Source organism: Lathyrus oleraceus, chromosome 7, assembly GCF_024323335.1.
Source record: "Lathyrus oleraceus cultivar Zhongwan6 chromosome 7, CAAS_Psat_ZW6_1.0, whole genome shotgun sequence".
NCBI classification, from domain to species: Eukaryota; Viridiplantae; Streptophyta; class Magnoliopsida; order Fabales; family Fabaceae; genus Lathyrus; species Lathyrus oleraceus.
Window position 1 is genome coordinate 4,956,502 of NC_066585.1, and position 24,992 is coordinate 4,981,493.

The following is a 24,992-nucleotide window of genomic DNA, read 5'->3' on the forward strand; positions in this document are numbered from 1 at the left end:
TGGTCCTAAAACCCTAATCATCTTATTATAAAGTCGGACAAATGACAGATAACCAAATATGTTATCTTTATAATCTCAAACCTCACATCCATGATTCTTACTTAATTGTTAGAGTGTTGGTAAATAAATCACCTCTTTTATGGAGTGTCGACCATTCATAAACATCCTTAACTCAATCCATCATATAGTCACAAATCTTTATTCGGAATAAGATAAGAAGTTATTATCCATATTATATTTATAATTTTTTTTAATTAATATATATGTTTTTTTTTCTTTCTAAAACATAGAAATAAACACACAAAAAAATTCTTGCCAAAAAGCATGAGCTAATGTTGGAGAGGTGGAGAGTTAAAAGAATCAAAAACATAAACCCTAGGCAATATCACAATTTTATTCACCTTGTATTATTTATTTATTTTAATGAAGAATGGTTCTGATTTAAAGAGAAAAAACACACAGTGACAAGAGGGTTCCGTTCCGCAGTTTAGGTTGTGGCAAGTTGAAGAAGAAAGCGACGGAGGAACGGAACACATCTTGAGGTTGAAATCGCATCATTCTATTGGTTTTTGCAATTGATGATGCTAAATCCAAGGTATGCCATTCCCAAATTCTCTCGTAATCCTATTCTAACATTTACAACTTCTTCTACTTTGCTTCTTTATCGCTTCTTCAGTCATTTGCAACGCCAATATGCCAGAAAAAGTTCTGGGTTTCATAATGTAGATGCCGCTGTTACTCGTTTCAATTGCATGATTCGTGCACTTTCTCCGCCACCCACTTGTGAATTTGATAAGGTTTTAGGAGCTATTGTGAGGATGGGACATTATCCCACTGCAATTTCGCTTTTTTCGCAGTTTCAACTTAGGGGAATTTCGCCTTCCATTGCCACTTTCAGCATCTTGATCAATTGTTTTTGTCATCAATCTCATATGAATTTGGCTTTTTCGTTATTGGGTACCATTCTTAAGAGTGGCTATGAACCTAATATGGTGACTTTTAATACAATCATCAATGGTTTTTGTATGAATGGGATGATTTTTAAAGCCTTGAACTTTTACCAAGACCTAGTAGCCCAAGGGTATATTTTTGATGAATTTACTTATGGGATTTTAATCAATGGGTTGTGTAAAAACGGGCAAACTAGGGCTGCCCTACATTTGCTACACGAGATGGAGGAACGGTTGGTTCAACCGAATCTAGTAATGTATAGTGCAGTCATTGATGGACTATGCAAAGATGGACTTGTAACGGATGCGCTTAGCTTGTGTTCTCGGATGGGTGATAGGGGAGTTTTACTTGATGTTGTAACCTACAACTCTTTAATTTGTGGTTGTTGCAGTGTGGGTCGATGGCAAGATGTAACTCAATTATTAATGAGAATGGTCCGGGAAAACGTTGACACGGATGACTTTACATTTAACATATTGATTGATGCATTATGTAAAGAAGGAAGGATCTTAGAAGCACAAGGTGTGTTTGTTATGATGATGAAAAGAGGCGAGAAACCCGACGTTATTACTTACAATGCTATGATGGATGGGTATTGTTTAAGAAAAAGCGTTAATGAGGCTAAAGAACTATTCAATGGAATGGTCGAAAGAGGCTTGGAACCTGATGTTTTGAATTATAATGTCTTGATTAATGGTTATTGTAAGAATGAAATGGTTGATGAAGCTATGGTTCTCTTAAAAGAGATGTGTCATAAAAATTTAGTCCCTAGTATTGCTACTTACAATTCTCTTATCGATGGTTTGTGCAATTTGGGCAGAATACCACACGTGAAGGAACTTCTTGATGAAATCCGTGATAGTGGTCAACACCCAGATGTAGTCACTTACAATATATTGTTAGATACATTTTGTAAAACCCGACCTTTTGATGAGGCAATCTCATTATTTTGGAAGATTGTTCAAGGAATTTGGCCTGATTTTTACAGAAACTATGTAATTGTTGACAATTTGTGCAAGGGTGAAAAGTTGAAGATTACAGAAGATGCTCTTCAATACCTTTTGATGCATGGTTGTCCTCCAAATGTCCGAACATATACTATTATGATCAATGCACTTTGTAAAGATGGCTCTTTTGATGAAGCTATACTCATACTATCAAAAATGGATAACAATGATTGCCCCCCTGATGCTGTAACTTTTGATACAATTATTGGTGCACTGCTTGAGAATAATGAGACTGATAAGGCAGAGAAACTTCGTCATGAAATGATGGAGAGAGGTCTAGTAAATATTGAAAAAAGGTCAGATACTTTTGTTCCATTTTATTTATTTACTTACTTTTGGACAATAACTTTAGTTCCATTTTGGACACTGTAAATGCCTAGAAAATGTGTATCTTGTGTCAGAGTAGTTGGATTAAAATTAAATAACACTTGTTACATATATTTGTTACGATTCATTGCTGCTACCTCTGGTTGAACTTCTCTTTCATAAATTGCCAAGACTATTACTCTTCTTCCTCATAAGTGCATACCTACTATGCCTTTTTAACAAGAAGCCGGTTCTCTTTTTTTTGCTCCCAGATTAACTCTTAGCTCTTAGGTCCTTTGTAATCTGACCTGTTGCAATTTACCGAGTTTTCTTTGGTTTAATCATCTAAACGGCAACCTTTTTAACGATGAGAAACCCTGTCAGGTTGATGTGCGAACAGGGAGGGAATCTGTGACTGCTGAACTTGTCTCATGCTCTATTTCACATGACAGCAAAGCAAGTCAAGATTGACATGCGTCGGGCAATCCAGACTGCGATGGCCGAAACGGTTATGCAAGCAGGATATAATTTTTCAATGCCAAATAGCAGATTTTCTGTGTTCAATGGTTGATTGGAGACAACAGCAGGAACCAGAGTTGCACTATATTCTTCCCTGTAAATTCTGGCTTTCAATCTGGTAGACTTACCTGCTTCCATTTTTCTCATAACATCTACTCTATCCTGCATTTTCCCTTTTTCTAAGCTCGTAAATGCTGCATTTGATTGCTTTCAACTAGATGATGAATCTGGAGCCTTGCATCTCATGATTTTTACATATTTCATTCCCAAAAAATAAAACCTGAGAATTCGATTTGTTATGTGCTATTTACTTGTAGGTTCACTTCATGCTGGTGTCTGAGCAAGTTTCTTGCTTGTGAGCCAAATCCCTGTGATCCTTCATACTCTATGGAGAAGTGTATGTTCCATCCCCAAGGAAAGCACAGGTAGAGAAGTTGAGCTGTCTTAAGAGAACTGTGAATGTCTTGCTCTTAGGATTCTGAGTTTCTTCTTACCATTAATATTTACAATGTTTTTCTCGGTTTATCAGACTACTTGATTTCTTATCCGTAGTACTTCTGAAGATTCAGTGCATTGCCTTATGGTCTTTGCCGGAGCATTGGGTGGCAGATTTGCAGTTCGACAAACTAGAAACATCCAGCGTTATCATTGTTCAATATTTAAAACAAGTAGCTGCTTGGAATCCCATCCAACAACAAAACATGCTTATAATGCAAAAAAACCCTGAATAAATCATATATATGGAAAGTTGAGAAGCAGGTGATGGATTTGATTTATTTTCAATTCCTGTCTTGTAAATAATACAATATACACCATAAGAAGAATAGCATTGTGGAACTGTGAACTGGTTGTGAGGATGCAGGAGTTAAAATGGAATATTCATTTATTGTATTTATTTACATTGTTTATATAGCATGCTCTGGAAAATGGTGCATACTGCCTAAGATGATAAATAGATCTATTGTGACTGTGATTTCAGTTCTTCAAATACACTTTTGTTAGTCTTGAAGGTTTAATGAATCACACTTTCATACTAATTGTTGTATTATTTACATTTTTTATGTACCATGACTCTTTTTCTGCCTAATCAGAATTGGAAGTCTCTGGCTTCATGGAAGAACAGACATTCTTTCAGAGTTTTCACAATTCTAGTTCTGTGTTTGTCTTTTACACAGATAATGATCATCTCATGTTTTACAACATGATTCAATCATTTCTCTATTTTTTTGGTTGAGTAGAAACAAAAACCGCATGGTTGGTGTAAGGGGACTGTTTTTCTCACCCTCAACATTACTTCAGATGTAGACATACATGTTTTTCGATAAACTGTATGTATGGTTTGGAAGCAGCTCCCTTTGTGAAATCTATTTTACAGGCATGATTTGTAAACCTCAAGAATATCAAATCAAATTAGTTCTATAATGGTATTAGTTCTTGAGGTGGGAATTTCGACATCAGGCTGGAGCTGATAAACTAAGAAGAGAGAATGCTTTTGAAGATATTTGTGACTTCGACATAGAGAAAACATGGTGTGAGATAGCGTCGAAGTTTGCCTTTTGTAAGAGAGGACTGATGTGAGACTTAGAAATACTTCAAGTCCATAATGTTATTTCGACATAAGTGTCCATTCGACACCTATTTGAATTTGAATGAAAGAGGGATAACCATATTTCATTCTTATCCAATTTTTTAGGAAAGACGCGTGGAGTGTTGTACTGAATTGCAGACATGCCGAGTGCAACATGTCAGTACATAGTAGAAAAGTCATTGACGACGGTTATTTCGATTTAGTATATATATATATAGGTGTCTTAGTGTTAGGATTAAGGGTGTTCAAATTGATGTACAATCAATCAGATTTATTCAAAGTATCCAGTGTGTAGACAAGCGAGTATAATTGAGAATGTACGTTTGATAACACCACTATCTTTATATCAATCAAAGTCTATTTATACTTTTTGTCCGGAAATTATCTTTTATTACAAATCATTTATCAAACATTTGTTTTACACTTTCCTTACACTTATGCAATTTATTCTTCTGAAAAAGCTTTAAGCAAACATTTCTCTTTTAAGAATACTGTCGAAGTGTTCATCCTTATTCAATATACAGTTTTAAATAATAGCACATGTCCTAGGATCAATCTGGTCGATCTTGTGAGTAACCAAAACGTCATTAATTTGAAAGATCAACGGTTGTTTATTAATTTTCACGGTAAACAAATTGTCACGCTCAGTGGGATAATGCTAGTATTTTTAAAACAACTTTTTCTTTGAAAATCTTTATTCGTTCTTCATTTTTTTTCAGTATCTTCCTATATAACTTCGTTGCATGTTATTAAGAAGTGGTAAAATAGTCACCACTAACAAAGAAAGATCAAGGAGAAGGTACACGAAGAGAATGGTGAATCCACCAAATAATTAGAATCCTCTAGATAATAATGGAGAACCACCCCCTGCATCTGCGTCAGGGGGAAGTACGGTCGCAGCGTCTGCTGCAGAACTTGTACCATCCACGATGAATACGACGCCTGTATAGTCGAGGGTCCATAATGGGCCTATTTTGTCTTATATGGGCCCACAAGGCCCACCAGTAAATCCTTTAGGAACACAGGGTCCACCAGTGACCCCCCTCCAAGGGGAAGTCAATTTTTTAGGCCTTATGTGAGTGGTTTTTCAATGCCCGTAAATGGTCGCGAACAACCATTTGGCATGCCAACCGCGATGATAGGGAATTTACATAATTTGACGTCAACATATGCAGACCCACTGGTGAATGCATCTTCACCATAGCAGGGGTTTGGGTCCGGTGTAAACAATTTGGGTCAAAGCCAACCTTTAGGGATGGGTTTTCATACCCATACGTCCAATCTGACCAATAATTCCGCAACAGTGTTGAGGCAGCAAATGGACGAAACTAATCATGAAATGATCCAGATGCTGGCCCAAACAATAAGCACAATATTAAACCTATTGATCCAAAATACTATCCAATCAAACCAACAAATGGCAGTGCAAATGACGCGCATTGCAGATTTCTTTGGTGTCCCACAACCTCCTTGACACCCTCAAAGGGAATGGGTGAGAGAAAATCAAGGATTAACCATCGAGGATGACTTTACCATTAACCAAGTCTTGCGAAATGCACAACAAGAAAATGTGGTAAATCAGGGAACATGAGTGGAACCACCCAGGGTCGAAGCCCCGAGAGTCGAAGCCCCTAGGACTGAGCAGCAAATCCCAAGGGAGAGAGAACTAAGGGTAGTAATGGTAAATAGACACCAAAATACTGACGAATTCGTACAGCAAATTCGACGTGATGATATGGCAGTAGATAATAATCTAGCAGTCATGGTCGAAAAGATCATGGCGCGAAATGGGATAGATGTTGGCCTCCACAGGCCAAATTACATGTCACCTTTATCTGAATATGCTATGCAGGTAGAATTACCCGCTAGATGGAAAGTCCCTAAGTTCACTTCTCTGGGGATACTAGTGAGTCCACTATAGAACATGTGGCCATATATCTCATAGAGGTAGGGGAAATTGAAAATAATGAGAATCTTAAGATAAAATATTTCTCAAGTTCCCTTACGAAGAATGCCTTCACATGGTTCACCACGTTACCAGCGAACTCCATTAATACATGGACTCGTTTAGAGAGACTGTTCCATGAGCAATTCTACATGGGACAGTCGAAGATAAGTCTGAAAGAATTGGTCAGTATCAAACGAAAGTTTACTGATTCAATAGATGATTACCTGAATAGGTTTCGTTTGCTTAAGGAAAGATGCTTTACGCAAGTGCCTGAGCATGAGTTGGTCGAAATGGCCGTTGGTGGCTTATATAGCCGAAAATAAATTGAAAGCGGCGTTAGAGGCCGAAGTTAAATACATAGTTGTCGAAGCCAAAAAGATTGAAATGCACTCGAATGGTCCTGGTAAGGACTTTGATCCGGAACCGCCTAATAAGGTTCCAAACGAAGTGCAAGGCCAAAGGCTCGACGCCATCTATGATGATGATCCTTTGGGTTTCGAAAAGGATCCGCTGGCGAATAACACGGAGATGCTAGCACAAGATCCCTTAGAATAAATCGACTTGGGGATAGGGGGAATCAGAAGGCCAACGTACGTAAGTGCCAACATCAGCCCATAACTCAAGGTCGAAGTGATCCAGTTGCTGAAGGAGTACAAAGACTGCTTCGCATGGGATTACGATGAAATGTCTGGTTTGAGCAGAGATCTGGTCGAACTGAAGCTGCCAATAAAGCCTGGGAAGAAGCCCATAAAGCAGACCCCGAGGCGTTTTGCACCTGAAGTTCTGTCGAAGATCAAAGAAGAGGTTGAAAGGCTTCTCAGATGCAATTTTATCCACACCACCAGGTATGTCGAATGGATTGCGAATATTGTACCAGTTATTAAAAAGCACGGTACTTTGGGGGTGTGCATTGACTTCAAAGATTTGAATGTTGCAACCCCAAAGGATGAGTATCCAATGCATGTGGCAAAAATGCTAGTAGATTCTTTCGCAGGACACGAGTATCTTAGCACGCTCGACGAATATTCTGGATATAACCAGATCTTTATTGCTGACGAAGATATGCCAAAAATGGAATTTCGATGTCCCTGAGCGTTAGGCACCTACGAATGGGAAGTGATGCATTTTGGCCTAAAAACGCCAAGGCAACTTATCTGCGGGAAATTAATTCCATTTTCCATGATTTCATCGAAACATTTATGCAAATATATATAGATGATATTATGGTTAAGTCCGTTTCAGCAAAACGCCATATAGACCATCTTCGATAATCATTCGAAAGAATGAGGAAACATGGTCTAAAAATGAATCCTCTGTGTGTTTTCTGTGTGCAGGCTGGGGATTTCTTAGGCTTCGTGGTCCATAAGAAGGGGATCAAAATTAATCAGAACAAGACCAAGGCCATCATGGAGGAGAAAACACCATCAACAAAGAAGGAATTGTAGTCGTTTCTAGGTAAGATCAACTTCTTAAGGAGGTTCATATCAAACTTAAGTGGCAAGACTCAAGTCTTCTCACATCTACTTCGACTCAAACAGGAAAGCTTTGAATGGGGGAAAATTCAACAAGAGGCTTTGGACAAGATCAAAGACTACCTTGTGCATCCTTCGATTTTGTCACCTCCTTGTAGGAATAGAAGTATGAGATTGTACATAGCTGCATCTGATGTAACGTTAGGGAGCATATTGGCTAAGGAGGATGATAATGGCATCGAAAGGGCCATTTACTACCTTAGTAGAGTTCTCAATGATGTAGAGACTAGATATAGTATAGTCGAAAAATTATGCATATGTCTATATTTCTCTTGTACAAAATTAAAGCATTATATAAAGCCAGTTGATGTGTATGTTTCATCTCATTTCGACATTATTAAGCATATGTTATCTAAACCTATCTTACATAGTCGAATTGGTAAATGGGCATTGGCTTTGACCGAATATTATTTAACTTATATGCCTTTAAAGGCTGTTAAGGGACAAGTGGTAGCAGACTTTATTGTCGATCACTCCATAGTAGGAAACCCCATAAACTATCTGGAGTTTGAGCCTTGGAAGTTATACTTCGACGGTTCCAATCATAAGGATGGAACGGGTGTGGGAATATTAATTATTTCTCCTAACAAAATTCCAAAAAAATTCAAGTACAAGGTCGAAGGCCTTTGTTCGAACAATGAGGCTGAGTATGAGGCTTTGATAGCCGACCTTGAGATCTTCTTGGAATTGGGGGCAACTCGAGTCGAAATAATGGGAGACTCAGAGTTAGTAATAAAACAAATCACAAAGGAATACATATGTGTTAAAGAAAATCTAATTATGTACTTTGTGATAGCTAGCAGACTCTTACGTGAGTTTGAAGTGGTAAACATTCAACATATACCTCGACTTCAGAATCAAGAGGTCAATGACTTAGCTCAAATCGCCTTTGGGTATAAAATTTCAAAAGAGAAATTACAAGATGTAATCGAGGTCAGAGGAAGAGTTGTGTCAACTAGACTCTCCCCATCAGATTTGGAGGAAACAAAGCTAAGATATGTTGACGAAGAGAATTTTGAGATTCTAGCAATGGATTATTTGATAGACGAAGATTGGAGAAAGCCAATAGTAGAATATTTAGAAAATCCAACAACGTCTACTAAACGAAAAGTTAGATATCGAGCTTTAAGTTACATTCTTATGGGAAACAAATTATTCAAGAAGACACCTCAGGGAGTCTTACTTAAATGCCTTAGTGAATCTAAGGTATACATAGCCCTTTCTAGTGTCCATAGCGGGGCATGTGGGGCACATCAAGTGGGTCATAAGATGAAATGGATATTATTTTGACAAAAAATATATTGGCCTACCATGCTTAAGGATTATATGGAATTCACTAAAGGGTGCCAAGAGTGTCAAGTGCATGCAGGCATACAACATGCCCCTACAAGCGAACTTCACTCCATTCTGAAACCTTGGCCTTTCAAGGGTTGGGCATTGGACCTAGTGGGAGAAATTCGACCAACATCATCTAAAAGTCAAAGATACATTATAGTGGGTATAAATTATTTCACCAAGTGGATTGAGGCTATACCTTTAACGAATGTGAACTAAGAGACTGTAATCGAATTCATCCAGAAGCATATTATCTATAGGTTAGGAATCCCAGAGACTATTACAATGAATCAAAGATCAGTTTTCACTGGTCGAAAAGTCCAGGAGTTTGCTAAGGAAACGGGGTTCAGATTATCGACATCTACGCCCTATTATGCTCAGGCTAATGGTCAGGTCGAAGTAGCGAATAAGGTAGTAATTGGGTTAATTAAAAATCATGTGGGGAAGAAGCCAAGAAATTGGCATAAGACATTAAACCATATTTTAAGGGCATATCAAACCTCCCCTAAAGAGGCTACAAATGCTACGCCTTTTCGGCTAACATATGGTCATGATGCCGTTTTGCCAGTCGAAATCTACTTGTAGTCAGCAAGAATTCAAAGACACCATGAGATTCCATCTGAGTTTTATTGGAACATGATGTTAGATGAATTAGTTGATTTAGACGAAGAAAGATTAAATGTCTTAGAATTATTAAAAAGGCAGAAAAAGAGAGTAGAAAAATCGTACAACAAAAGGGTCAAAGTTAAATTATTTTCGATTGGAGACTTAGTGTGGAAAGTGATTTTACCCATGGATCGAAAAGATAGGACATTTGGAAAATGGTCCCTTAAGTGGGAAGACCGTTTTCAAATTACTCAAGTTTTTTCTAACGGCGCATATGAAATCGAAGAATTGGCTGAAAATCGAAGGCTCTTGAGAGTAAATGGGAAGTATTTGAAGAAATATAAGTCTGCACTTCAGGAGATAAAAGTAACGAAAGGGTAATCTATTTAAAACAGTCGAAGCCAAAATGGTAAAATCAAAGTTAGACAAATTGCCAAAATGGCTAAGTCGTTACATAAAGAGCCACAAAGGGATTAAAAAAATCATTACATAGAGTTGAACTACACAGGAGACAAACATTTCAAATAAGTTTGACCAATTCAAAAGAGGAGAGATTATTTCATCTTCTGGTATTTCGAATTTTGAAGTTGTAAGCGACGTTCCCAACCAGATTTGTAAGAAGTGTAGCACCTCAAATTTGCACCCCCCATTCATGCATACATTTTCATTTTTTAGGTCATTGACATCACATTAACAATACATTATCATTGCATAGTACATTGCATCTTATCAGTCAAGACTGGAATCAGGAGAATTCATCAGTACCAAGGAGCAAGGGTTTTTCTTGAGATAAAGGCCCTATGGTTGTTCTAGAGAGCTTACATGAGCCAAGGTTCATTTTGAAGCAATTTGACCAAGTGTTAGAGGCTCAAAGCCCACAGTGCAGTGTCCAGGTCATCTGGGGCCCATAAAAGTCAACTGAGGGCTAGGAGGTGGAGAAATGGTTTGAGACACTTTATTCATCATGTCAAACACTTATCTTGAAGGATTTGAAGCCAGGTCAAAAGCTTCCAAAAATGGAAAATGACCTGTAATTTCAAGTTTCCATAAATGGCAAGTTTTTGGACCAACTTCAACTCAACTTTCCAACATCAAATAAGCTTCAAATGAAATTTTGTCCAACATGAAAGTTGAAGATCTTTCTCTCCCATTTCCAAAAAGTCCAAGATCATGAATTTATGATGAATGGTTAAGGAGTTATGATCAAATCATTGCCAAGTGTGCTTGAAACTTCAAAATGCCATATCTTTTGAACCAAGACTCCAATTTGAGTGCCTCTTTTTGCATTGTGCTCCTCATGAAATATATTTTCCAAATCATTCATTACATGGCATGAAATTCATTCACACAACCATTTGCTCATGCATGCTATTTTTGAAGGGAAATTGCCAAAATCAAAATTGGTTGATCACATGAATTTAATTCCATTTCCAATGTGTGCATGGGCTGATTTTGAGTGAATTTGGGCCTTCATTGTGCACTGTTCACGTAAGACTTCCATGCATGAGGTGAAAATGGCAATTTGTGCATACACCTCATATCTTTCTAATCTCCATTAGCCTTGGCCTAATGATGTTTTCAGATTAATTAACAAGAGGTATATAAGGTTAACTGCAACTGTTTTGCTCATGACACAAGTTTTCAGATCTAGAAATCCATCTTCACTCTCAATTTGCTCTTCATTGGTTTTCCAAAATTATACACATAAACCTGGAATTTTCTTGCATAATCATGAACATGGAGTGCTACTGAGTGTGATTCAACGTGTGTTTGGTGGATTTTACCTCAAATTCATGCATACTCCAAGCAAGAACACAAGTATGGAAGTTCAGATTTGAGCTGGATCTAGCACTTGCCAAGCCTCCATTACTGCAGAAAGCTTCAAGATAACATCCTAGGAGTTGATTTGGATCATTTGGAGTCTTGAATCGTGCGTTTCCAGAAGCTGCTCTTCAAGAGGTTAATTTTTCGAATCTCATAATCCTTTAATCCATTGACATGTTAGTGTAGATCTTGGAATGCTGATCTTGCTGATGCTTTTAGAATTGAAAATGATGAATTATTGAGAGAGATATGCTTGATTGAAGTTTTGAATGCATGACTTACTTTGCTTCGATTTACATAATTGGTGAGGAATTAACATGAATTAATGCTTGATCTGTAATCTACACATCATGACCATTCCAATGATATATAGATTTCGAAATTCTGGAAAAAAATTTATGAGCGAGCACTGTTCACTCGCCGTCTTCACGAAGAAGATGGCTGTTTCTTCCATGCCCGACCGTGAGAGCCGCCGCCTGCAACTTGTAGTGTTGGCACTAGGGCTCAATGACTGTAGATGCCACATACGTGCTTTGTGGCAAATCCGTTGGCCTAGCTTGCTTTGACCATTGCCACATACGCGTGGACTGGTGACTTGGATGCCAGCGAGATTAGTGGAACGCCTGCGTTTCACCCTTCCTCAATTCGATTCCATGCTGTAGCGTTTTGGTGGTTTTTTTGCTTCAGCGTTTATTTTGGTAGCCACACCTACTTCGATCCTCCGCATGCGCACTTTTTCAAATTTGATTCATCATTTAACCTTTTCCCTCCAAATATCATATGTATGATCATTATTATTTCAAATTTTTTGTCAACTTCAAAAATGCATATCAATTTAAAAAATCATCCAAATAATTCCATTCTTTTTGCTAAATGATCCTTGGAATGTCTTTTATTTTTTGGTGTGGATTTCATGATTTTATCTCTTCTGGAATTTGATTTGTGTTGGATTGATTGGTCATATGTACTTTTGTGACCTTGCTCCATTCTTTCTAATGTGAAATGCTCAAAAATAATCCAATGGCCATGAAATTTTGTGTGTTGACTCTTAACATGTTAATTGACATTTTAGGCTTGGTTTGATATTTTTCTCATTTTCCATCCCTGTTTTATGTACATGTTTGCATGGTGTGACAATGTATGTCACACAATTGGATGTCCTACTTGATCATTTTCATTTCTAGACCAATTAATCTCCTCTATTTACAATTTTTGGTATGATGATTGTATTGGACAAGTTGTATACTCATAAAAAGTTCCAAAATTGTTTGAGTCATTTCTGATTTAATGTGCATTTTCTCACTTGTATGTCCAATTGATGATCATGTTGTGTGTCTTTGCCATATTTTGTTCACCACATGACTTTGCTTGATGATTTTGAATTGGTCCTTTTTAGGACTTGTTCTTACTTGATTAAATGTGGTTCATGTTGAGTTTTAGTTTCTGTTTTGACTTTTTACCTCACCTTTGGCCCTAGCCTTTGAGCTAGTGGTTTGTTCTCATCCTTTGGACTTTGTGTTTCAGGTTTCAAGCAATTAGCCACATTGGTTGATATGATCTCATCACTTGAGATACAAGTTATTTTGGTTGACTAACCTTGTTGTTTTGTAGGTCTTGTGGATGATGAATCAATTTAGTTTGCTTGCATCTTGTGCCTTGTATTGACATTGTCTGATGATTGGTTGTCTCACTGTTGGACTCTTTGATTGTTTTGTCTGAATACTATACTGATTATTTGGTTGTTTACACAGGTACATTAGCTGCTTTAAGTTCATTATTTGAACTTTGCTTTGCTTGTGGTTGGCATACCACCCAGGTAATGACCTCTGACTTCATGTAGTCTGGAAGACCTGCTATCTTTGGCAGGCACCTGTCTAAAGCCCTCCTTAAGAGGCAATGTTTGTGCTTGTTTATCTTTGTGCCTTGTATTTCAAGTCCTCCTAAGTGAAGAGGCAATTGGCAGATAGAAGGGATGTGCAATCCATCCCCTGCTATTCAGTTGAGTCATTCATCTTGCTTGCACTACGTGCTGATGCATTTTGAATAAACACCCAAGATCATTGTCCAGAGTCAGTCAAGTGGAGTAGAGTCCCACGTTCTGGACTCCCACATTTTCATTGAGTCAAGCTCACCCAGGCCCGGGTTAAGAGCCATGAGGTCTTACCCTCATCACCTTTCATCTGCTCACCCTGACAGTCAATGTCAGTGGTTAAGAGCCTCAGATACCTTTCCAGTTGGCTTGTTTGTCGAGGTTGATATGACCCCTTGACTAAAGCCTAGCCTTGATGTTTGAGCCCCTTGTTGGTGTGTTTACTTCATGCTGTATGTGTTTGTGTGGTGTGATTGTATCCCCTAGGTTTGCTAGACTTCGCATAGTCTCGTTTGCATGTCAATTAAGGTAGCACGGTTCCTTCGTCTAGGACTTCCTTTCTTGCGTGAGCTTTCCTAAAACACAAAAAAACATTATCCCCTCTTAAGGACACGTTAACTCCTTCTACTACAGGCGAGTAAGTCTCCAAAGGTCGAGCATCCGGTAGATTGCGTAGTGACGTTGTCCACTTAAAAAACACAAACCAACAGAAATAGTTTAGCCGAACTACGGCAACTCTGATTCTCATGTTCAGATGAGATACGTAGGCACGAGATGCGATGTCTTGTCGAGTTTGACTGACAACTAACTTTGATCCTTTTCTCTCGCCCCCGTTGCGATTGAGACCTTCCCTTTCTCTTGCCCTAGTTGCAATCGAGACCCTCCTTCTTTTTGTGTGTGTGCTTGGAGTCTGACATAAGCCCAGCGATTGGCAGTCGGTTTCCTGTTGGCGTGTCTTTGTTTGGAGTCTGATGTAAGTCCAGCGATTGGCATTCGGATTCCTGTTTGCGTTTCTTCTTTGGAGTTGGATGTAAGCCCATCGATTGGCATTCCGTTTCCAGTTTGTGTTGTGTGTCTCGTTTGCTATCTCAGTGTCCCTGTTTCAGTGTTTTGTTTCAGCGTGCGTTAGCTGAGCTACGAGTGCTCTGATTCTTCTCTGGTTAGAGAAGATACATATGCATAGGATGCGATGTCCTAGCGAGCACGTTTCCCCAGTCCCCGAACTACGTCGACTCTGATGTTTGTGTCTGACAAACTACGTAGGCCCAGGATGCGACATCCTGCCGAGTCCGCTTCTTCCGTCTTTCCTGTGTTTCATTCCAGTTTGTGCAGTGTTTTGAGCAGTTATTTAGCACCTTTCTTCTATTCTTTCTGAGCATGGATCCTGTCGAGTACGACGGATGCGTAGGGGTGCTAATACCTTCCCTTCGCATAACCGACTCCCGATCCTATCAATCTCTGGTCGTAAGACCATTTCCTTTCCAGGTTTACTTCGAGCGTTTCCTTTCCCTCCTTTTGGGATAAATAACGCACGGTGGCGACTCTGTTTCTTTTTCCCGTCGGTTTTTCGCGTAATGCGACAGCTGGCGACTCTGCTGGGGACAAAGCAAAGTTGACCTCTTGCTGGCCATCTTCCCTAAGCGAGTCAATCCTAGCGCTCTTTAGGATATGTTTTGGTTGCTTTTACTGTTTTATTTATTGCATTTATGATTATTATGTTGTGTTTGCATATATGTTTGCATTTATGTTTGCATGCATCATATTTTCATTGTGCTGGCTGTGTATTTGTCTCTCTGTGGGGTGGGAGTTACAAGAGGTAAAAGGCCCAATACCCAGGCTATGAGTGAACTTTAGGACACCTAGGAATAGAGTGATTCATGGGAAGCGGGTGGTATAGCACCACTTAGCGGAACATGATGTCACGATCAGTTCAGATCCTGATGGGGTATTATCGTTGCATACATCTGGTGTGTATATGATGATATTCTTGAAAGGGTTGTTTATCCTGCGTTTCTCTTGACCTTACCCTGGCCTAGATGACACCCGTGAGTGGGGCGGGATTGAATCATTTACAGGTACCGTTGGTGACTTGATCTGTTGGTGACTTTGTCCTGTTGGTGACTCTGGGTTCTTGTTAGTGACTTGGTTCCGCAATATGGGTTCCAGATGACCTTGGGTTCCAGATGACTTTGATCTGTGGTTTCCGGTTCCGAATTCATGCCGAAGCTCTGATCCTGTGCCTTGTGATGCACAGCCAGCCAGTCATAATTGTATCATTTGCATCATAGCATGTTTATTTTCAAAAGAAAGTAACGCAAAAAAAAATGAAAAAATGAATGATGAAAAATGCAAAAAAGGAAAAAAAAAAGTTAACCCGCATACACATATCCTTTTCCGGGATCATTCATGATAAAACAGCATCCGCATCATAAGCATCATACACATATCATTCTTGCATAACAGGTGTTCTTGAAGAGACTTCTTGCTCTGGTTCCTGTCTTAGGCAGGATTGCTGATCGTCGTCCGCACCGCTACGCTACAAGACTGAATCAACAGAGAAGTATGGACCAAGTTCAAGCTGAGTTGGCAGAGATGAGGGCTAACATGGCCCAGTTTATGAATATGATGCAAGGGGTTGCGCAAGGGCAAGAGGAACTTCGAGCCCTGGTCCAGAGACAGGAAGCTGCAATTCCACCTGTCAACCATACTTTGCCAGAGGGAGGCCCAATCAACGACACTGTTACTGTTGCTATTCCCATCAACAACTATGTCGTGGGTGATGAGTTGAGGGGTATCAGAATCAATGGACAACCTATTGCTCCAGAGACTACTAATGCCAGAGTGACCCGTGCTCCAGCTCGCCAGCCTGCTCCGTTGGTTGACAGACAGGAAGACATGTTTACTCTCCTCAGTGAGGATGATGAGGTTGGAAGGACTGAAGAGAGGGATAGAAAGGTTGATGCCCTAGCTGAGAAAATTCGTGCCATGGAGTGTCAGAACTCTTTGGGCTTTGATGTTACCAATATGGGATTGGTTGATGGGCTGAGAATTCCTTACAAATTCAAGGCGCCATCTTTTGACAAATATAATGGCACTTCTTGTCCTCGCACTCATGTGCAGGCTTATTTCAGAAAGATCTCCGCATACACTGACGATGAGAAAATGTGGATGTACTTTTTCCAGGACAGCTTGTCTGGAGCTTCCCTGGACTGGTACATGGAGTTGAAGAGAGAATCTGTTAGAAGTTGGAGGGACTTGGGTGAAGCCTTCTTGAGGCAGTATAAGCATAATATGGATATGGCTCCGAGCAGAACCCAACTGCAGAGTCTGTTCCAGAAATCTGGTGAAAGTTTCAAGGAGTACGCCCAGAGGTGGCGTGAGTTAGCCGCAAGGGTGCAACCTCCGATGCTGGAGAGAGAGCTGACTGACATGTTTATTGGGACCCTACAGGGGGTGTTCATGGACCGTATGGGAAGTTGCCCGTTCGGTAGCTTTTCTGATGCGGTTATCTGTGGAGAGAGGACTGAAAGTCTTATTAAAGCAGGAAAAATTCAAGATTCTAGTTCTTCATCTTCAAGTTCGAAGAAACCATTTTCTGGGGCACCCAGAAGAAGAGAGGGAGAAACTAACGTTGTGCACCATCGAAGGAATGTAGACAGAGGACAGTACCGTCAGGTTGCTGCTGTAACCATCCCAACACCTCAACCACGACAACAGCAACAACAAAGAGGACCGCCGCCACCACCACAACAACAACAACGTCCATTTTAGCCGAGACAGAGAATGCCAGAGCGTCAGTTTGATCCGCTACCAATGACATATGCCGAATTGCTTCATGAACTGCTCAGGTTAAAATTTGTTGAGCTTCGCACCATGGCTCCGTTGACAAGAATTCCTGCTGGGTATGATGCCAATGCTCATTGTGATTTTCATTCTGGTGCACCTGGGCACCATATTGAGAATTGTAGGGCTTTTCATCATAAGGTCCAGGATTTGATTAATGCCAAGACAATCAACTATGCTCATGTCCCAAATGTTGTGAACAATCATATGCCTCAGCATGGTGGGCTTAGGGTGAATAATGTGGAAGATGAGGAGGCTTGGGAATTGGCAGTCAGTGTTGATGAGGTTCAGACTTCGCTGTTGGTAGTGAAAGAACGTCTGCTGAAAGGGGGAGTGTCCCCGGGATGTGATGAGGGATGTTCAGATTGTGATGATTCAGAGGATGGCTGTGTGAAGTTGAAGAAAGGTATCCAGGGTCTGATTGATGAAGGTTGCCTGCAGTTTAGTCGGGCCGTGAGAGATCGTGGGGTGGTGTCAACTGTCACCATTTATTTCAAACCGTCCGAGGGTCCTGGATGTGCTCCGAGAATTGTTAGTGCACCCGTAACTGTTGGTACCCCTGTAACCATATCTGCACCAGTGACGGTTGGTACTCATACTACTATAGTCGATTCTGATAGAAGACCGGTTGAGAACAGTAGGGGAGTTCCTTGGAAGTATGACAGTGCTTACCGTAACAACAGAAGGTCGGAAAGTCAAATCAGACCAGTGAATCAAGCTCCAGTGACAATTGGTGTGCCAAATCAAACTCCTGTAGCTGTTGGTCCGGTTGTGGACAATGTGGGAGGACCTGGAGGGTTTACTAGAAGCGGTCGTCTGTTTGCACCACAGACTCTGAGGGACAATAATGTTGAGGCTCTTGCCAAAGCAAAGGGAAAGCAAGTTGTGGTTGAGGAAGAACCTGTGCAGAAGGAGGCGCCTGAGGGTTCATTTGAAAAAGATGTGGAGGAGTTCATGAAGATCATTAAGAAGAGTGATTATAAGATAGTGGACCAGCTAAACCAAACTCCGTCCAAAATCTCTATCCTTTCTCTGTTGTTATGTTCAGAGGCACACTGTAACGCCTTGCTGAAAATGTTGAATCTGGCTTACGTGCCTCAGGAGATTTCTGTCAACCAGTTGGAGGGTGTTATTGCGAATGTGAGCACGAGACATGGTTTGGGGTTCACAGACCTGGATCTGACACCTGAGGGTCGTAATCATAACAGAGCTCTACATATCACCATGGAGTGTAAAGGCGCAGTGCTGTCGCACGTGTTAGTGGATACTGGCTCGTCTTTGAATGTGTTGCCCAAGAAGATTTTGAGCAAGATTGATGTTGAAGGGGTTGTTCTTACTCCGAGTGATCTCATCGTCCGAGCTTTTGATGGGTCCAAGCGGTCTGTTTTTGGTGAAGTCACGTTGCCAGTGAAGATTGGCCCGGAGGTATTTGATGTTGTCTTCTATGTGATGGATATTCAACCAGCATATAGTTGTTTATTGGGGCGTCCCTGGATACATGGGGCTGGGGCAGTTTCGTCAACTCTCCATCAGAAGCTGAAGTATGTATGGAATGGTCAGGTTGTGACTGTGTGCGGTGAGGAGGACATTCTTGTGAGTCATCTATCCTCTTTCAAGTATGTGGAGGTGGATGGCGAGATCCATGAAACTCTGTGCCAAGCGTTCGAGACCGTTGCCATTGAGAAAGTGGCTTTTGCTGAGCAGAAGAAGTCAGGTGCCTCAATCGCATCTTACAAGCAAGTTGTGGAGGTTGTTAATTCTGGCAATGCAGAAGGCTGGGGCAAGATATTTGACATGCCCGTGAAAGAAGACAAATTCGGTATTGGTTATCAGCCTCTTTAGTCAGAGCAGGGTGTTCAGAAAGGGCCGAGTACCTTCACCAGCGCTGGGTTGATGAATCATGGAGACGTCTTCGCGGCCGGTAGTGAAGACGGTGACATTGATTATGATGTGGACAACTGGGTGCGCCCGTGTGCTCCAGGGGAGATGGTCAACAATTGGACTGCCGAAGAAATGGTCCAAGTTACTCTTCAGACAGAGTAATTTTCTTTTGTTTTTCATTCTGCATAAAAACCCTACGCTCTGCCCGAGGCGTAGTGGTTCATTGTAGGGCCACATCATGTTTGAATTTTCAATGATTACCATTAATAAAGGATGTTTTGCAAACAAATTTGTGCTCACTGTCTTTCTGTTTGTATTTTCATTCTTTTTCAAACAATAAAATGGCAATGTTTTTTCGTTTTTGTGACTTTCTTGAACTCTTTTTCTAAAATAAAGCATTGAACATCGTTCGTGCAGAATTGATCTCGCGGACTCCATTAAAAACAATTCTGTCATGGCTCAGTATGATTTCGATAATCCCGTTTACCAAGTTGAAGAGGAGAGTGAAGAAGATTGTGAACTCCCCAAAGAATTGGTCAGATTATTGAAACAGGAGGAAAGGGTCATCCAACCTCATCAGGAAGAGTTGGAAGTCGTTAACGTTGGTACTGAGGACGCCAGGAGAGAGATCAAGATTGGGGCTGCTTTAGAGGAATCTGTCAAGAGAGGGCTGATTGAAATGCTGCGAGAGTATGTGGAAATCTTCGCATGGTCGTATCAAGATATGCCTGGGTTAGATACAAATATTGTGGTGCACGGGCTACCTCTCAGAGAAGATTGTCCTTCGGTAAAGCAGAAGCTTCACAGAACTAGTCCTGATATGGCTGTCAAGATCAAAGAAGAGGTTCAGAAGCAGTGGGATGCGGGTTTTCTGGAAGTTACTAGTTATCCCCCTTGGGTGGCCAACATCGTTCCCGTGCCGAAGAAGGATGGTAAAGTCAGGATGTGTGTCGATTACCGAGATTTAAACAGAGCTAGTCCGAAAGATGACTTCCCATTACCTCACATTGATGTATTGGTTGATAACACTGCTCAATCTTCGGTTTTCTCTTTCATGGATGGATTTTCTGGCTATAATCAGATCAAGATGGCGCTAGAAGACATGGAAAAGACGACATTCATTACACCTTGGGGCATGTTTTGCTATAAGGTGATGCCATTTGGGCTGAAGAATGTCGGTGCTACCTATGAGAGGGCTATGACGACTCTCTTTCATGACATGATGCACAAAGAAATTGAAGTGTACGTGGATGATATGATTGCGAAGTCTCAGACAGAAGAGGAGCACTTGGTAAATTTGCAGAAGTTGTTTGAAAGACTGAGAAAATTCAAACTGAGGCTGAATCCAAACAAGTGTACGTTTGGGGTGAGATCCGGTAAGCTGTTAGGCTTCATTGTCAGTGAGAAAGGGATTGAGGTTGATCCAGCGAAAGTCAAAGCTATTCAAGAAATGCCTGGACCAAAAACGGAAAAGCAGGTCCGTGGGTTTTTAGGGAGACTGAACTACATTGCACGGTTCATATCTCACCTAACGGCCACGTGTGAATCGATATTCAAATTGCTGAGAAAAGATCAAGCAATCAGGTGGAATGATGACTGTTAGAAAGCTTTTGATAAGATAAGAGAATATTTGCAGAAACCTCCGATCCTTGTACCTCCAGTTCCTGGGAGGCCTCTGATAATGTACCTGTCAGTGACTGAGAATTCGATGGGGTGTGTATTGGGACAGCATGACGAGTCTGGTCGAAAAGAGCATGCAATATACTACCTTAGCAAAAAGTTTACCGACTATGAAACAAGATATTCACTGCTCGAGAAAACTTGATGTGCTTTGGCATGGGCTGCTCGCCGACTGAGACAGTATATGCTGAACCATACTACCTTGTTGATTTCTAAGATGGATCCAGTAAAGTATATCTTTGAGAAGCCGGCTCTCACCGGGCGTGTTGCTCGTTGGCAGATGATTTTAACTGAGTATGATATCCAGTACACGTCGCAGAAGGCCATCAAAGGTAGTGTTCTGTCTGATTACCTTGCCGAGCAACCGGTTGATGATTATCAGCCGATGATGTTTGAATTCCCTGATGAAGACATCATGTACCTAAAGATGAAAGATTGTGAAGAGCCTCTTGTCGAGGAAGGACCGGATCCTGATGACAAGTGGACGTTGATGTTTGATGGGGTCGTGAATATGAATGGAAACGGTGTTGGGGAAGTACTTATCAATCCCAAAGGCGCACACTTACCTTTTTCTGCTAGATTGACTTTTGACGTAACCAACAACGAAGCTGAGTATGAGGCTTCTATCATGGGGATTGAAGAAGCCATCGATCTAAGGATCAAAACTCTGGACATTTATGGAGATTCCGCTCTAGTGATTAACCAAGTCAATGGAGATTGGAATACTCATCAGCCGCATTTGATTCCTTATCGAGATTACACCAGAAGGATCCTGACTTTCTTCAAGATAGTGAAATTGTATCATGTCCCCCGAGATGAAAATCAGATGGCTGACGCCTTGGCTACTTTGTCTTCTATGATAAAAGTTCATTGGTGGAATCATGTGCCACATGTTGCTGTGAATCGACTCGAGAGGCCTGCGTATGTGTTTGCAGCCGAGTCTGTTGTTGATGAGAAACCGTGGTACTTTGACATTAAGAATTTCCTCACGAGCCAGGAGTATCCTGAAGGAGCGTCAAAGAATGACAAGAAAACCCTGAGAAGGCTAGCTGAAAGCTTTTATCTGAATCAGGATGATGTGTTGTACAAGAGCAACTTCGACATCGTTCCGCTCAGATGCGTAGATAGACACGAAGCAGACATGTTGATGCAGGAAGTACACGAGGGATCCTTCGGTACCCATGCTGGTGGTCATGCAATGGCCAAGAAGTTGTTGAGAGCCGGTTATTACTGGATGACTATGGAATCCGATTGTTTCAAGTACGCTCGGAAATGCCATAAATGTCAGATTTATGCAGATAAGGTGCATGTGCCACCAAACCCTCTGAATGTTATGAATTCTCCTTGGCCATTCGTGATGTGGGGCATCGATATGATTGGGAAGATTGAACCTACTGCTTCTAACGGACATCGCTTCATCCTGGTCGCGATTGATTACTTCACCAAGTGGGTGGAAGCAGTTTCCTATGCTAATGTTACCAAGCAAGTGGTTACCCGATTCATTAAGAAGGAGATTATCTGTCGTTATGGGGTTCCTGAGAGAATCATTACTGATAATGGTTCGAATCTCAATAACAAGATGATGAAGGAACTTTGCAAAGATTTTAGGATCGAACATCACAATTCTTCTCCTTACAGACCAAAGATGAATGGTGTTGTAGAGGCGGCAAACAAGAACATCAAGAAGATTGTGCAGAAGATGGTTGTGACGTACAAGGATTGGCATGAGATGCTACCTTTCGCTTTGCATGGGTACCGTACCTCCGTACGCACGTCGACCGGGGCAACCCCTTACTCCCTTGTGTATGGTATGGAAGCATTCCTACCAGTTGAAGTGGAGATTCCTTCCCTAAGAGTCCTGCTGGACGTCAAGCTGGACGAAGCTGAGTGGGTCAGAACAAGGTTTAATGAGTTGAGCCTTATCGAGGAGAAGCGGTTAGCAGCTGTGTGCCATGGGCAACTATATCAGAGAAGGATGAAGAAAGCCTTTGATCAGAAAGTACGTCCTCGAAGCTATCAAACAGGTGATTTGGTTCTGAAGAGGATCCTTCCTCCCGGTACAGATAACAGGGGCAAGTGGACTCCAAATTATGAAGGTCCATATGTTGTTAAGAAGGTTTTCTCTGGTGTAGCCTTGATGCTTACAACTATGGATGGTGAAGATTTTCCGTCCCCTGTGAACTCAGATGTAGTCAAAAAATACTTCGCATAAATTGACCCGCTGGATGAAAAGAATAAAAGAGTCCAGGTAGAAAAGGGCATCCCGGCGAACCAAAAAAAAAGAAGAGAAAGGGTTCGGGCAAACGTTAGGGATAAAGAATGAAAAATATGTACACCCGGTAAGTCGAAAACCCGCAAGGGTGGCTTAGGCAAAAATGGGTATCCCGGTGGATTGAAAACCTGAAAAGGCGATCCAGGCAAAAGAGGGATTAGAGCGAAGACTACAGTCTGAATCATCTGTACTTCATCATGCTTCAGTGTCTATCATCTTGAAGGATATGATCGGTCCAATCATTCTGCTCAGAAAGCAAGGAATTTGGGGGAAATTGAGGATATACGAGTCCTAACAGAATTGGAAAATAGTGGATGCCGTGTTCACATTGCCAATAGGATAGTTTACTTCCTCTTTGGGCGCAATTACCTCTTTCTAGGAATTGCTTCCTGATGTATTTGCCTTTATAGGCATTTTCAATCAATAAAAGTCGTTATTCGGTCAATTTGCTCTCTTGTTTTTATTTTTTACTGCTTTGTTTGCAAAAACGTCCGCATTTTTGATAAGCATTGCATCTTAAAAACATGAAGGCTAGACAATAATGTGCAGAAAGATAAACATTTGAAAATCATTTTGAATGTTGATTACACTTGGGTGTATTTTGTCCGTACAATCTCCTGGGGCATGTCTTGCTATTTTGCAGGTTACTATCTTTTGATTGTTGGCTAAAGCAGGTGAGCCACAGTTTGTTCAAAGGAATTTTAGCACTGTCCAGTAGTGTGAGAGGTTGGGTTGCCCAAAGCGAGTTCAGGGTTTGTCTCCCCAGCGAGACCAAGATCAGTGTTGCCTTAGCAGTCAGGCCTGAAATTGATTGCAATCCCCAGCAGGTTTGAGGAGGTTCTTTCCCAGCCAGGTTTGAAGGTTGTCCTTTCCCCAGCAGGTCTGAGAACTGTTAGTTCCCCAGCGAGCCGGAAGATTGTTATTTCCCCAGCGGAGGTGTCTGTGGGTAGTTTGTTCCTCGGCAGCCAGGTCTGAAGTGCTGTAATCCCCAACAGGGCTGAGTTTGCAGTTTCCCCCCAGCAGGGTTGAGAATGTTTTTCCCCAGCGGAGGTTTGCAGTGTTTGTATCCCCAGCGGAGGTGGGAAGTGTTTGTTTATTTCCCCAGCGGAATCCCTGAGCGGATCGGGTTCAGTAGAGGTCGTCCCCAGTGAGGATCATCTGCTCCCCAGCAGCAGTTCTATTCCCTAGCATGATTGAGAGGTTGGTGTTTGCCCAACAGATGACTCCCCAGTTGAGTTGGTTTCTCTGTCGTTCCCAGAATGTCAGATCAGCAAGTACCCGCAGCAGAGTTGTCATGCAGTCCCCACAGAGTTGGAAGATCAAATCAGATTTGTTCGCTCGGAAGCGGTCGTGTGCTTTCCCAGCAGGAGTTTTCCTCCCTTTGCATCCTGCATGTAGTAATCATCATGTGCATTTGCATCCTCAAATCGCGTAGCATTTCCATTCGATATGGAGCATTACGCCATAAAAACTCAAACATATGCATACATGTGTTAAACCAGTTTGGATCATATCCCGAGCAGAGGCAGATCATATTTCAACATCTGTATGGCACATTTGCAGCAATTGCTCCTGACCGCATTCAGGATTGATATTCCCCGGAGAGATTTATTTCCTCACCCGTCAGTGAAAGGAAAGCTTGATTGACTCCCCAGCGTAGTCCACGACAAGTGTGTGGCCTTGTCTTGACATATGTAGATGTCATCCCTGCGATACCAGTAGGTGTCATGTTAATCCCCGCGTGGGTCCTTCCTTTTGGTGCTTGTAGACATCATCTTACGATGTCCGTAACATCAAGTCATTCCTATTCGTCCGTTGGCGTCTAGTCAT

At 41.2% G+C, this 24,992-nt stretch overlaps 1 protein-coding gene across 4 annotated transcripts; it reads left to right on the forward strand.

The window, feature by feature from the left end:
• Window positions 1-324: 324 nt before the first annotated feature.
• LOC127105702 (pentatricopeptide repeat-containing protein At3g22470, mitochondrial) lies at window positions 325-3,691 on the forward strand. 4 transcript variants are annotated; one of them, XM_051042897.1, is made up of 4 exons: window positions 325-2,254; window positions 2,649-2,901; window positions 3,101-3,208; window positions 3,313-3,691. In XM_051042897.1, the coding sequence occupies exons 1-2, from the start codon at window positions 579-581 to the stop codon at window positions 2,677-2,679; spliced, it is 1,707 nt and encodes a 568-aa protein (XP_050898854.1). In that variant the 5' UTR covers window positions 325-578; the 3' UTR covers window positions 2,680-2,901; window positions 3,101-3,208; window positions 3,313-3,691. The 4 variants fall into 4 exon arrangements, with proteins under 4 accessions (XP_050898854.1, XP_050898855.1, XP_050898856.1 ...); XM_051042898.1 differs by having other exon boundaries at window positions 3,336-3,691; XM_051042899.1 differs by having other exon boundaries at window positions 2,649-2,879.
• The last annotated feature ends 21,301 nt before the right edge of the window (window positions 3,692-24,992 follow it).